The 15150-nt window shown below is 39.0% G+C and overlaps 1 protein-coding gene across 1 annotated transcript in view; it reads left to right on the top strand.

Moving 5' to 3' along the window:
* The window catches only part of lmf1 (lipase maturation factor 1), a 32227-nt gene that overhangs the window by 8461 nt on the left and 8616 nt on the right, over window positions 1-15150 (top strand). The window contains exon 5 of the mRNA XM_049563481.1: window positions 8977-9042. Within this exon, the coding sequence (XP_049419438.1) occupies window positions 8977-9042 (66 nt within the window). The remainder of the gene's footprint in view (window positions 1-8976; window positions 9043-15150) is intronic.

Raw genomic sequence — 15150 nt, 5'->3', positions numbered from 1 at the left:
GTTTTTTTTAATTTTTGAATGTTTGTGTGGGTTAATCTCCTGCAGTGACATTAGCAGAAGGTGTTGGTGACACTCTCAGCCCAATTGGATCAGTTGATTAGATTAAGGTGATAATCCCGATCTGGGATTTTCACAATGAGATTTTCATTTTTTTGTAATAACGCTGCATTCAAGTGCTGGCAAGAATGTCAGACATCCAGAACTTGGAAAGCAGGGCACTTTGTCAGGAAATCAAATCCAGACGTCGAACAATAAACAAAGAAAACAAAATGTCGCAGAGGCTGCGATTTTCTCCCAACTACTCAACTGCATGTCTTTTCCTCACTTTTCAACTTTCATTCAGATGTGTAATGAACATTCCTGGAAAATACATTTGCACATACTTCACAGAGACAAATCCATTACAGATTACATAATAATTTGGTGAGAGAGCTCAAGAAACTGTGAAGAGCAAAGACTCCGTCACAGGACTGTGTTTGTGTAGCAGCTCGGCAGTGTTAAGTACAGTCCAGCCTCTGCCACAGTCCCTCAATGTTTGATCCACCCTGGTCACAGCCATTTATCGGTCTGTCAGCCTGTGGCTCACCACTGCTCTGTGACTGCTATACAGTTTCTGCTCGTGAGGACATCATGGCTTAGCACATACTTCAAAGGACCTCTCAGCTGTAGAGAATGAGTGGGAGATGGGATGTATGAGCCCACCCATCATGTTTCTTGTGTGTATTTTCACAGCATGATTACAAAAAATCCCAATTGTCACACTCTGGGTACATGCTTTAATCTGTGATGGTGGCATCTGTCACATCAATGAGGGAACATATTTTCTCTGCATTAAAATGGTTATCTTATATCTATACTTGAGATGGGCTGATGTGCTTTTATACGACCATTACTGATGTTGCATTTTCCTCCTTTTACTCTTTACCAACTGTTGCATCAATTCAAGACAAACACTTTCTTAAAAATGAACATGAATGAGAGTGTGTGGGCCTAAATATGAATCAAATATGCTCTTGTTTCCGTGGTTACCTTTGATAAAAACAACAGAATCTGCTAAGATGGATAAAGCACCGCTTCACAGGGGAGGTAATTACAGCAAGCGAAGCTTCAACACACACTAATGGCACAGCAGGTTGGCCAAACACAATCAGGTCCAACATATGGCCGCCAAAATAAGAGAAATGTCAAATGACCATACGTTATGCTAAACAAGAGCGCTCACATACACTGTAGAATATTTGCTAATTAATTGATTAATTACTCATATTAGTTTCTGCATTAGCATAGCTGGATGTGTTTAATATATCATGCAAATTGTGCTGGGACATTAAGCAGCTAGTTTGATTTGTGCTGCAGCTGCTTGTTTACATCAGCAGCCTGCGCGGGTAATCAGCTGGTAAGCTTCAAAAAGGTGTCGCTAATGTGATCTGATAGACCATGAAATACAGTAAATATTCTGAAGCGCAATTAGCCATGTTTACCTAAGGGAGAAAAAGAAAAAGCTGTACTTTTTAGTGCTGATTGATACGCAGCCTTATAGCCCGTTTTATCTTTCGTTTCCTTAAAAATAAATCAGCTTTAGGCTTAATGACCTTGGTGTAGTCATAGCCCTGTAAAATCTGGCTATGCTATTTAATTACTGTGCAAGGGTGACACATTTAGAGTGTTTGTTTACAGTTGCCTTGGTCTCTTACATTGGTCCACATCTCTGTAGTTCTTCATCTTTGTGAAGGCTTTTAGCCTCTCAAATTGGCCCTGCAGCCTCCGATGACTCAGACTAGTCAAAGAGATTTACAGTGAGTTAGTGGTTCTCCAGTAGGGCCCAAACAAAATATCAGTGTGGAGGTATTTTGTCTACCTTTGCTAGTCAAGTCCCCAGGAACAGCGCTAGGCTTTGAAGCTTTTTGTCGTGGCAAAACAGTGGTATTTCAACTTTCAGGTCTGTCACATGATGCCATGGGGCCCAAAAGACTTTTTTTTCCCATAGACTTGAAGTGTGAAAGAGACATTTGTAAATAAGTGGATGCTTTTTTTTTAAGTGACATTACTACTGGAAAATGACTTACTATCCTGTCAAGGTTTGATCAGTCAGTTAACATTTTGAAAGTCTTGAGGAGCCATATGATTAAACATTATATCCAGTTCCCATTATACATCCATGGTAGCCCTCTTGTCTTTGTACCAGGGATTTAATTTTTAATATGCCAAAAAAAATATGCAAAATCAACCACCTTTCCTTGCTAGCAGTTTACTGATAGCATAGCATTTCCTAAGAGAAAAAACATTTTAGGAAATATGCTTGTGGTCTTCTATAATATAAGTAATAAGAATAATATATAATAAGAAGATAGATATCAATTAGTCTTTGTTCATCTGGTACAGAGATATGTTGAAAACATGATTAGCATTGTTGTCACCTTGGCACAAAGATTGGAAGCAGGGGGAACTTCGAGCCTTGTTGTGGTCATTAACACCTTTGTAGGCAAGCAGGCTAGACACTTGGGTGTTGTCCATTGTAGGGTTTCTACAGTGCGAACCACTGAGTATTTTCGCATTCATTTTTCCTTAATGAGAGTCTGCTAGCTGAACCATGTTGTTTTAAAGGATCCAAGGTGAACGAGGAATTCAAAAACGGAGAAAATTCTTGGTGAATGGAAGTCATGAGGGGCCACATTTAACAACGGCAAAACTAGATCAAAATCTGTTTCCAAATTCTCACGGTGCAGTATGATCCAAGTCTCATTTATCCAGTTACATGCTCAGTACTTCCCAAACAGACAGCCCTCTGTGGCAGGAAACTGAACTAAGGGTAAAACTTTCTTCATCTCACCTGACTGAACATAGGAGTTGCTGGCCTACCCCTGCCTCAAATAGTTAGTTAGTTTGTGTTCATGTGTGATGCTGGTGTTTTAAAGGGTTAGTTCAGATTTTAAAAAGTCACACAGTAGCAGCAACAATACTGCCACAGCGGTAGACCAGCAGCTCCCATGTTCAGGGAGGTAAAATGGCTGTTTGTCAATGTACAGTAGTCTGGCCTTTGAAAATAGCCTCACTTTCAGTTCTGTTTTGAATACAGAGATTTAGTGAAAATGCATGTGCTTGAGAAATAATTAGCACATGACTGGATATATGCGACTTTGATTATACTACATGAGTTGTGTGAGAGTTTGTAAATGGATGTTTTGATATAGTTTTGCTGTCATTGAACATGGACCCCCTTTACGTCAATTCATCAAGAATTTCCTCAGTTTTTGGATTCTTCGTTCACTGTGAAGGCATGTGAGAAAGTTTTGCATATTCTACTCAACACGGGGGAGTAATTGATATACGAATGGTCATTTGGAGGATGAAGTATTCCTTTGATAAATAAATAGATTATAAAACCAGTGAATATGGGGTTCTAGATATTTAATATTTTGTCTCAGAGTGAGTTGCCCGAGTACATTTCTTGTGAAGAAACTCATAAATGATTCATTTCTCTGCTTTTCTGCTGATGTTTATGAGCTTCCTGTTTAAAGTTCTGGCACAGGAATTGTGAATTGGATTACACGTTTCACTGCTGGCAGGAACATCTCTATTAAACACTCCATCATTTGGAAATGCTTTGCTAGGTGTGGAGCTTTGGGTGTTAACTGGGATTAGTGTTAACATGAGAATGTGTTTTGTGAGTGGAGATCAGATTGGTTTGCCTGTTGCTAAGGATGCTGGGACATAGTGTTGCTGGCATGCTTACTGGTCTAGGGTGTTGGTGTACAACTGGCACACTGGAATGTTATGACTGTTATGATAAATATCTGTGGTGACAGTGACTGTGAGACTTAGTCGATTGAGGCCTCCTGATCATTTTTCTTTGCCGCTGCACAGTGGCTCTGACCTATTTAGAAAAATAAAGTTTTTCTTTCTTTAACCTATGAGACAGAGCTGTCTGGCAAATAATTGGCTTATAAAGATCAGAGTGTTGTTTTGTTGGGCTCTAATTTGATTCTACTGTCTAATGTTCAAGGAGGGTTTTTTTCTGTAATACTAAAACAGAATTGAGGGGGATAAAATCTTGAAGGGGATAAGACTACTGTTTGGTTTGAGAATTTTTTTTTATCATAAGACTTCTTCATAGATGGGTAGACAATGGCTTTTTGGGGCAAATTAGGAAAGCTGGTGTGAATTTATAGACATTTTTCTATAACATTCATGTTAAACCTCTGAAATGGATGATAGTTTTCCTTTCTTCCTCACATTTTTCTTTCCCTCTTTCTAATCTGAAATGATTACATTTAATCTGAAGTAACTATTTAAACCTGCATTTACTCATTTTGTGGCCACTTGGGGGCAGCAGAAACAGGCTGTAAACACAAAACAGACATATTATAACCTTCTATTTGCACATCTAACCAACATGGGGGATACATACTGATGAATTTCTAGACTTCAAGGGTGATATTGATGAATGATGAAAATAATGCTCAAATATCGAGGCTAGTTTTTCAAGTTGAGGCTTTTTCTTCAACTTGAAGCACTTTTAACCTTAAGCCTCACATAAATTACTGTAATTTTATATGACAACACCTGTCCTAGTTATCTAATATTAGAAAGAAAGAAAGTTACATGTGCCATATCATGGTCCAAGATAAATGCTCCCATTTACCCTCTTTCCACAGCTCTAGTCTTCTGAAGCCTACTGAATGTAATATCTTTCACAATGCTTGTATATATAATGTTGTATATATTCTCAATGTGACTTGTGACTTTATTCCAAATTAACTTTCCTGTATAACGCGTAAGAAACCATAACCTTAAATGTACAAGCTTTAGTGTGGTTTGCAGACGTCTACATGTGTGGAATGAGACAGATAACACTGTAAAAAAGAACTGTAAATACATTGTGCATCATTAGTTATTCCACAGACCATGTAAATTGTACTATTATTTCCACTTGCCAAGTCTCTGTTCATTGTATGTTACCTATTTAACCATTGTTTAGACTAACAGAATAATACTGGGACCATTCAGTAGTTAGGGTAGTGTAGGTGTTAGGGTCTTTGGTTAGTCCAAGGAGTTTTGTATGTTGTAAATATTACTATATAAAACATATTCATTTTGTCACAGGTCAAAGATCAAGGTCACTGTGACTTTGTCTGTCTCATTCTTGTGAACATGATATCTCAAGAACACCTTGAGAGAATTTCTTTAAATTTGGCACAAACATTCACTTGGACTGAACGATGAACCGATCAGATTTCCTAGGTCAAAGGTCAAGGTTACTGTGATCTTGCATCTGTCTCCTTCTCAAAAACACAATATCTCCAAAATTCAAAATTCGAAAAAAAAATTCAAACATTTACTTGGACTAAAGAATAAACTGATCAGAATTTGGTGGATGATGGTCAAAGGTCAAGGTCAGTGTGACTTCACAAAACATGTTTTTGGCCTTAACTCAAGAGTTCTTTTACTAATTATGACAAAACTTCACACAAATATCTAATAGGATAAAATGATGAAGTGATGGCATTTCATATCCAAAAGGTCAAAGGTCAGTTTCACTGTGACATAATGTTCTGCAAAAACAGTTTTCTGGCCACTGCTCAACGTCATAACCCTAATCTTGGGTGCCCATGTTGAAACTGTGCTGATTGTATGGAATGATTGTATAGTACTGCGCAGTGGACGTTAATTCTAGTTTTGTGAATGAACTGAAACTGACTGACCGCCTTAAGCAACATCAGCATTAATTAGCAGTCGTGTTTCAATCCACCTGATGAATTTAAGTCCAATTGTCACTATCTTTTTAGATCTGTTTGTCTCTCCACTTTCTCCTGAGGTAATTATCAGGCTATTTTGTACCTAATGCTCCACTTCTCTCATCAACGAGTTGCTAACAGCTGCCCGCTGTTAAGTGCTGGGTAGGTAGTATACAGTGAGCCTATTACAGTTTTTTTTCTTGGAAGAGCTGCTTACAGATGAGAGTGGTGAGACTGAACCAAAACAGGAAAGTTGCAGGTCATAATACTTAAACAGTGAGATGAATGGCACTAATGTTACCTGCATACAAACCCTACACGAGACACAGTACATCTCGTGCTGGTGTTGATGATAGGTGCGTCCCTCAGACGTGTTTGAGGAGCACAGGTTGGTCTTACAGGAAGCACATTTAAAGGCAAGAGGAACTAGTTGTACTGTTATTGTGTTTTACTTTAATGGAGAATATTATGAGATACGGTCAACCACACATTTAAAAAAGAATAACACAAAACTGTTAATATACTTTTGACGACAGGCGGCTTCTTGCTTTTCCCCCAAGAAAATTTTGTAATATATATTTGAGGGTTGTTTTCAGAATAAAGGTTAAACAGGAAGAATGCCATGTGCCTGTATGTATATGTGTCTGTCAAAGTGCATAAATTCAAGACCACTACAGTATAAACGAGGCCCGGCTGTGGTGCTGCCACCGTAGTTCCTGTTGCTGTCCTCTTTAAACTCTGTTTTTATTGTTGGATTCCAGGGTAAACCTTTGCTTTGCCAGTCTCTGCTATTGAAATGCTGCGGTTTACCTCACGTCATATGCATTTTTGTCAGTCTCAGTGTACCTAGAAGACAGAACTTGTGGTCTTTACCTCAGTTGTTTTGGAAGGGGCAAAACTCCTTTTTTAGTCGAATCACTTCTCTCTGTGACTAATTGGTATAACATGCTGACAGAATTTGTCACAGTCTCTTTTAGTGATGACGTTGATGGCGAATTTACCTTCTTTCAGCAAACCATTGCTATGTTTTTGAAGTTCATATACATTTCGAAAGCATCAAAATAGTGCAGAAAAGTATTTGTTAGTCTCTCAGTGGTCTTCCTCCATCAGTGTCCTGGCCCCAGAGCCCTGGACACTGTGGGCAGACTGCTCTGTTTATGTCAGAGGTCTGTATATCTGCTTGTAATTGATGACATTTCAGGATCTCATGACTGAATTGGATTATCAGAGACGTCTTCGGCCGCATCATCTCAACAGCCAGCAGCTGCAGTCAACAGCCAAGCTCATAATCGGAGTGAAATGTCCTGGTTTTTCTAAATCTGGTTAGCGAGGTTAGCGGCTGATTTATTCCACATTCCATGCTGAGCACATGGCGGGCTGATGTGTCAATATTGACAGTCTCGTGTCCTGGATAGCACCATATTTACTTAGTTTATTTGCTGAAAAACAGGCTTGGAGCGGAGGATATATTTCTCTCAGTGTCTCTGGTGAAGTCTGAATTGTATTTTCTATTTCTTAGGGAAAACCCTCTTTCATACACTTCTGTCTTTTTAAATTTATCTGTGATACCCAACAAAGTCTGTGAGCTATTTTGTGATTAGTGTTTGCTTTTTTTTTTTAAGGATGGGGCAGCCGTGAGCACTTCCTCATTTCTCAAGGTCAAAAACAGGCCTACAGCTAAAGGTGCTTTCTTTATTTTCGTGTTGCACAATACTCCTGATTTGCAGCAGGAGTGTTCGTGTTCAGTTCAGTTCCTAAAGCCCTATTAGCATTGAACTACCAGGGGACCTCATGTGATTTAGTAATGAGCCCCCCCAAATCTTAGTCGGCCTGTATATATATGATGTAAAGCAACAGCAATGCCTGCAAAAAAAACGTTAGCTATTTCAGAGATGCTAATTGAGTTAGCAGTAGTGGCCGTTAGCGGCCGTTTTGGTAAGGAACCGGAACCAGGGCGAGTGAGACAGGATCCGGATTTCGATGGATGCGCCTTTCCGTCAAAATAAAAGCACCAAGCTAATAAAAATGTGGTGAAACTTTTAATTTAAAGAATATAATTTACAAGAAAAGCCCCAAGCCATTAAGTGAATTGATTTTCTTACACCCCTCATCACCCCAAATTGATGGTGCGCCAGAATTTAAAGTTTTACTTTGGTGAACACTTTTACTTTGGTGAATTTGGTGAATTCCGCATCCACTCTCTAGACCGGAACCAGAATCCAGACAAAATTCAGTGAATTATGTGAAGAGCCTGGTGATGCGAGGCTAGCAGTAGATGCACACTTCCTTCTGCGCATCGATTCGGTTGGTGGGTGAAGTTTTGTAGAAAGAAAATAGTTCCTACGTGAAACTGCTCACAACAAGTTATGTGGATTATCTTGAGTGCCTAGGTCATGATTCCTGGAAAGAGACATACCTGCACCACAAGCCGAGTACCATCTAGTTCCATTATATTGGAGAATAGGCAGACACCTCTACGGCTGATATCTCTAACACTCTGCAACTCAGTTTAAGGGGTGAACTGTCCCTTTAAACCAGTCTCCTGGCAAACAGTCAATGCACAGTTATTCTGAACGTCTAATTTAAATTAGCACTTTACAAATTTCTGCAGGCGCTGCAGACATTAATTAAGACAGTGGCATTTTAAAGTCATTACATTGATATTTAGTCTCTATATTTATCAATCTAACAACAGATACACAGTATAAAATTCATCAGAAAACCAACTGCAAACTATATACTCTTTTATTTGTTTATTATATGCTGGTAAATATTGCTTGAGTCAAACCAGTCAGTAACACCACACTGCAGCTCATTTCTTTTTCTTCATTTCATTCCTTTTACTTTATGTCCTCATAATTCATTTAAATTGTTAAATTTTGATGTGATTATCAATATGGGTTACAGATTCTTATCTACAGATGATTATGCCTCCTCTGCCGTCCCTATCTTGGCTCACAGTGCAACAGCATAACTTGTAATTGCACTATTTATTAGGAGACGTTAATTTATTTATAGCTGCTGTTACATTCATGTATGTTCCCCAGACGCGGGAATCCTAATCTGATTTGAGTACTTTTGGACAGCTAAATATGGAATTTGAATCAGTGGAGTCTGTAATCTGATCTTCTAATGTACTGTTGATGGTTCCTTAATTTGACATGATTTACAGCAGCACTATCTGTTGAGGCCATTGCATCATATAGTGTAACATGTTTGTGTTTTTTTCTGTCTTTTTCAGGGTCTTATTAAAATCAGAGGCGACAAATGCTGGAGAGACCTCACCTGCATGGACTACCACTACGAGGTGTGTGACACAGACTGTTAGTGTAGTTGATATACTGTTTGTGTGTCATGTTTCCTTGCAGAGTGTGTCATGCTATTGAGTTAGCCTGTTGCAGGACATGGAGTGGATGATCATTCTCTGCAGCTATAAATTGATTAAACTGACAAACCTTGTCATCAGCCGCTGAGCTTTGCTTTCTGTCTTGCCTGACATCTGGGGGATTTTTAGCTTTCTTTTTGAAGCTTTCATGAAGTCAGCTCAGATTTCAGAGAGATGAGAAGCCAGATGCAACAAGGAAAAGTTATCAAACAGTCCAATATTTACCTCTACGTTTGCTGCTTTCCACTGAAAAGAAAGCCATAATTACATGCAGGCTGTGGCTTTTGATTGTTTTCACTGATTATTTTATAGAATTATTGTTTTTCTATAAAAGTAAACTGATCTGTGCACATTCTAGTTTTTTAGAGACACGTTCTTTGTTTTCTCTAGTGAACTGTCCATAACCCAAAGATGTTCGATGTACTCCTAGAAAAGGGCATTTAGTAGAGTGCAGATCTCCACCAGAGCTGATCGCAGCCACTCTTGACAGTGCATGTGACCCAACTGCACTAAGGTTATTAAATTAAAGCCATAACATAGTCCCTGACCCCAAGAAAGCTATAGAGAGTGACACGCACAATGTAACTGGAGCAGGATGTTGTGGGGTTTCAACAGACAGCGCTGGGAATAAAGAGATGGTGTCTGCTCAGGTGTTCTTTGGGTGTCTGCTCAGGTGTTCTTTGGGCGCGCTCTTTGTAACCTTCTTCTTGGGTGCACTCGGCCTGACAGAACTTTTTGGGTATGCTCAAATGGATGGCAGCTGATATACAATATAGTGCTTTCAAATAGAAAGCATTTGTTTATGGTCTGTTATTTAAGGTCTTCTTTTCAGAATTTTACAAAATACATTCCGAGCGAAGGCTGACTTCCGACGTCTCAGTGAAAAGAGATCATACCCATGTTCTTTGATAGTGCTCCAGCTATTGATCCTTTCAGCAAGTGCAGACCAGACTGCACATTTGTTGTACCCCAGTGATATGATGCAATATGACACAGTGTCCCAGTCTTCATTAGTATCCTTGAACTACACCTGATGGAATTGTCACCTCTGGCTTTCTTACGTTCAAGATGGCGTTGCAGCGGGGACTAATCAATCTTGTATTGTGCCTGAGCATATTAGGCATGAGATTAATCTGCAGTTGCTCTGGTTCAAAATGAGACTCAACTTTTCTAAGAATGCCAGTTTCAGCCCAAAATGTACCCTGCAATGGTCAGGCTTCTTTCTTTTTTTTTAGCCTATCCAATTGCGGGAACTGCCTTTTGCTCTGTTCTTTTGCTAGTTGATTTTGTTGATCACTTTCAGTCCCCAACCAGCCGGCTGAGAAGAGTAAAAAGTCAGCAGTCAATGACGGAATAAAAAGGTCAATCAAACAGTTTTTTTGACGATTGTGAATCACTGAAACCATAAGAGGCCCTTGAGCACATATATGTGCACAAAAAAACTTTGTTCACTAGCTAGGCTCTAAATTAGCAATTTGCTAAAATCAGCTAAATTTTGCCTGAAAACAGCTGCCTATTGCTGCTGGAAATGACACTGATGAAAGCACTGAGACTCAACCAAAACAGTGACGTTTTTGACTGTAAAACTAAAACAAGGAGCTAAAAGATGCTAAAATAGAACTGCTGAGTCATGTCATCATATACAAATATTAATTAGAGCAGCTTCAAGATTTACTTAGTTCATGAGAGCTTTTATGGTTCCTTCCTGTGCTGACCACTTGATACTTGGTTGTTCTTTCATGGGAAAAATCTGCAATATATGCAATATATGCATTTGATGTTTGTAACTGCAGCAATAGTGAAAGAGAACAGGGTGGTTATCATGAGTGACAAAGAAAGTAGGAGAAACTCAGATTTTCTCATCGTAAAATCCCAAGGCTGTTTGTTGACTTCTGGGAAGTGCGGTGTAGAAAACACCACACAGCAATGAGCCCTGAGCACCAAAGATATCATGAAAGCTCTTAAATTACCAGTTAAGATGGCACTTGTTGCCTTGCAGTCGTATTTTGAATCATTCTTGTGGGAAGATGGCCAGTATAACTTTCTAAATTTCCCAAAGGCCCGTTTTCTTTGACAATCTGAACGTCTTAACAGCAGTCCAGATATACAAAAAGATTGTGCCATGGCTGTGTCTCCTGAATGATGACAAGACAGCAATGTACTCACATGAGGCTAACCACACCAGGGCAACACATTACAGTAACCGCTGTCGTGGGTTTCAATAAATCAGCCTCTTATGCGGACCGTGGGGTTGTGTTTGTTTTTCCCCTGTGGGACGCTCAACCGCTCTGACCCACACTGCTCTGTGTTACCAAGCCACAGAGGGAGGAGGGCTGTCTTCTGTAATTAACACAGACAGGAATACACTGGCTCCTAAGGGACTGGATGACTGGAGATGACACTTATGCATGCATATCAAGAATACAATATAGATACTCACACAGTCTGAAATACAATGGGAATAGAGGATAGACTGTTACACAATGGCTCCTGTGGGACAGGATAACTGTTGCAAAGACTATGTAGCCATGGATGACTAAAGGAAGGGAATCAGGAATGATGTACCTCATATATGAACTGTCACAGTTTCTGCCTTTTCATTGAGTTTTGGAAAAATGTTTTGGTTTACTGGTATACTACAATGTAAATCTGCTATAATTTATCCCTCAACTTTTAGTTCCCAGGGTTAGAACAGTTTTAGCATTGCTAATGCCATGGAAATCACTAAGCCAGTGGTTATCCACCCGGGGAGTTGGAAAATGATATATGACATAGGATATTTTATCCACTACCCTAATGTATTTGCTCTATTGTTTAGAAAATATTAAACAGTCTCTGTCATCTCTGATAATTAATCAAATGAAACAGGCTGAACAGGGGAAATCATTCCTTTGGTTGAACTACTGTATGTAGATACATGTAGAGTTGTCCACAACAATCGTTACAATAACTTTTGCTAACAGCACTAGCATTGCTGACAGATCGTCATTTCCTCATCACTGCCGAGTATAGTCTATTTAATGTATGCGATTAAAAGTGATGCAAAAGTAATGCATGCATTTCAGAGCGATGATGCTAGCATGTTAATATATAGTAGGTACAATGTTTGCCATCTCAATTTAGCATGTTAGCATTAGGGGTGTAAATCACAAGTTTCATCATGAGACATTACATAAATTCTTTGGAGAATGATACAATATCTGCTGATATCACAAATTCTAGTGAAATCAAAAAATGTCCTCACTGTCTTCTTCTTGGCTGCTTGTCATTGTCTGCCTGGCACTAGGCAGTAGCACCGTTTGATTGTTAAGGAAGGAGGTGTTCTTGGTCAAAAGTGGTGACACAGATGTGCCATGGGAATTTCAAAACAAAGGTGGATCTTAAAAATGGTGGAATGTATCAGTGTTTTTAACTTTGCAATCAATAATATCAATAATATTGGATCATTGATCACTGAATCGATACATCTGTCCAGATGTATGTATTGTTATCCCCTTAAATAGCAAGCCAACATTTACTAATTGACTATAAACAGAAAGTACAGCTGAAGTTGATGGGAATAACATTAGTTTTGCAGAAATTTTGTTATAAGCCAAATTATTGGACCAACAGAAATTTGATGATGGTGCTAGATAAAAGGTCAGGGGATCTCAAAATTTACAATTCCCCCCTTACTCATTTCATGGCAATCCAGCCATTAGTTGTTGAGCTATGTCAATAAAAAAGTCAACCTTATGGTGGTTCTTGAAGAAAAGTCAGGGGAACACCACACTCAATATATCACATCAATATATATATATATACATAAGTTGGTGCCAACCCATCAAGTAGAAGTTGAGGTATTTCAGAGGGCCACCAAAGTCATTACAAGTTATCCTCAAGGGAGCTTGAACATCTGTAAAAAATTTAACGCAACCCACCCTGGAGCTGTCGAGACATTCAATTAAAAAACAAAAATGTCAACCTCATGGTGGCCTGAGAAAACAAGCAATAGCATCAAAAGAGTCAGTTGGATTCATCCTCTGAGGACTCTGAATATCTGAGGACATTAAAACTCCTCTCTGAAACCAGGCTAAGTGACCATAATTCTTTGGGGCAGAGTGACCCTCTATAATTATGCAGCGGTGAAGGAAACTCTGGGGTACATGGAGCCTTTCAGTGACAATTTACACACAAAAAAAAGTAACAGAAATTCACTGATTCCAATTCCAGTGGCTAAAAGGAACCAGCGACCTAATTATATTGTCGATACTATTCATATTTTAAATGGAGAGCAGGAGAAGCAGTAGTTAAACAAAAATGCAGGAAAATGTTGATGGGGGCAGCGTGTGTACTTGATGAACTTAAACGAGGAGAATCATGTGTAACATCAAAAAATGTAAGCCGGATATTTTCACATGTAAATCAGCATGGTATGGCTTCCAATGTACCCCGCTGTGATATATATATCTGTGTCTCGTGACGGCCTTCTTTATACTTGTGTGTGTGCACTTCATGGTTTAAATTGATTCTTTTTATGCTGTTCATTATTTTGTCCTTGTGCATTCCTGTTCTATTTTTAATCCTGCTGTATGTCAGTGGGTGTGTCTATAGGGTTTCGTGTGGACAACATGGGAAACATTTGCTAAAATACAGTCAGTAGATATAGCAGCATTAGCATGTCCACCTGACAATTGTCAAATAATCAATGATGCAATGCTTTTGCAAACAGATATTATTCTCCATTACTCATGTTAATATTTACTCTACATTTTAGCTGATGCCATTATCCTTGAATTGCCATGTGTACCCACAGTGGCTAACAAAAGCTACTTGATCTTGCTTCTAAAGAACTCTGAATCCAACTCTGTAATGGAAAGCCCTGAGAGGCAAGAGAGAAAAGAAAAGATTTTAGCGGATCCATTTTATAAGTCTGATCTAAATTGTTTTATCTCCTGTTTGTATGACAGGTGAAAAAAGGTTTTGTCAGGATAATCTTTCTAAGTTCCTCATTTTTTTCATCCATGAATCAGGTCATCTTAGAAAAATGATCCTAGCGAATCTTTTTTTCTAACCTGTCAAAACTTTTTTAAAATGCCAGCAATAGCTGTGGCCTACGTGCATTATGTATTGGGGTTGTCCGTCCTTTGTCTGATCATCCCTCCCATTCTGAAGAATGCCTTGAGGGCACAAACGTCCACTTAGACTCAGCAATGATCTGAATGAACTGATAAGATTTTGGTGTTCAAAAGTCAAAGGTCACTCTGACCTAATCCGTTTCTTTCTTGTGTAAGTAACGTCTCAAGAACGCCTCAAGTGAATGTCTTCGAATTTGGCACAAACGTCCTCAGTAATGAACGGATTTGATTTTGGTGGTCAGAGGTCACTGTGACTCTGTCCGTCTCGAAACCAATATCTCAATAAGGCCTTGAGGGAAATTCCTCAAATTTGGCACAAACATCCACTTAGATTCAAGGATGAATGGGTTATAATTTGGTGGTCAAAGGGCAAGGTTAGTGTGACCTGACAAAACATGGTTTTTCCTCAACTCAAGAATTCATGTATTTAAATGACCAAATTTCACACAAATGTGATAAAATGATGACATTTTATATCCGAAAGGTCAAAGGTCAACTTTACTGTGACATCATAATGTTTCACAAAAACACTTTTTTGGCCCTTGTTCAGTGCCATAACTCAGAAACAGAAGGAGAGACATTTGGTTGAATTTTTCTTTCTCACTTGCTTCTTAGGGGTTCCGTACATATGTACTGGGGCTGTTTAAAATGTAATTACATGTACTGGATCAGAAAACATGTTGTTACCTGACAAATAATATATCAACTTGGAACTTATTTCATCTTGGGTCAGTTTCCCTGCTTTTACCTCAACTGTCACTGGCCTTAGAGGTAATGCAGATTCACACACACACACACACACACACACACACACACACACGCAGTACACCGGAAGCCACTGGCGCCAGGTGAAGCCTTATTAACCCCCTCTGACACACTGCTCTCTTTCAAACCTGCAGAGAAACTGCAGATC

Source organism: Epinephelus fuscoguttatus, linkage group LG20 (assembly GCF_011397635.1).
Source record: "Epinephelus fuscoguttatus linkage group LG20, E.fuscoguttatus.final_Chr_v1".
Taxonomy (NCBI): Eukaryota; Metazoa; Chordata; class Actinopteri; order Perciformes; family Serranidae; genus Epinephelus; species Epinephelus fuscoguttatus.
Note: the sequence above shows the minus strand (reverse complement) of the source record. Positions and strands in the feature narration are given on the sequence as shown.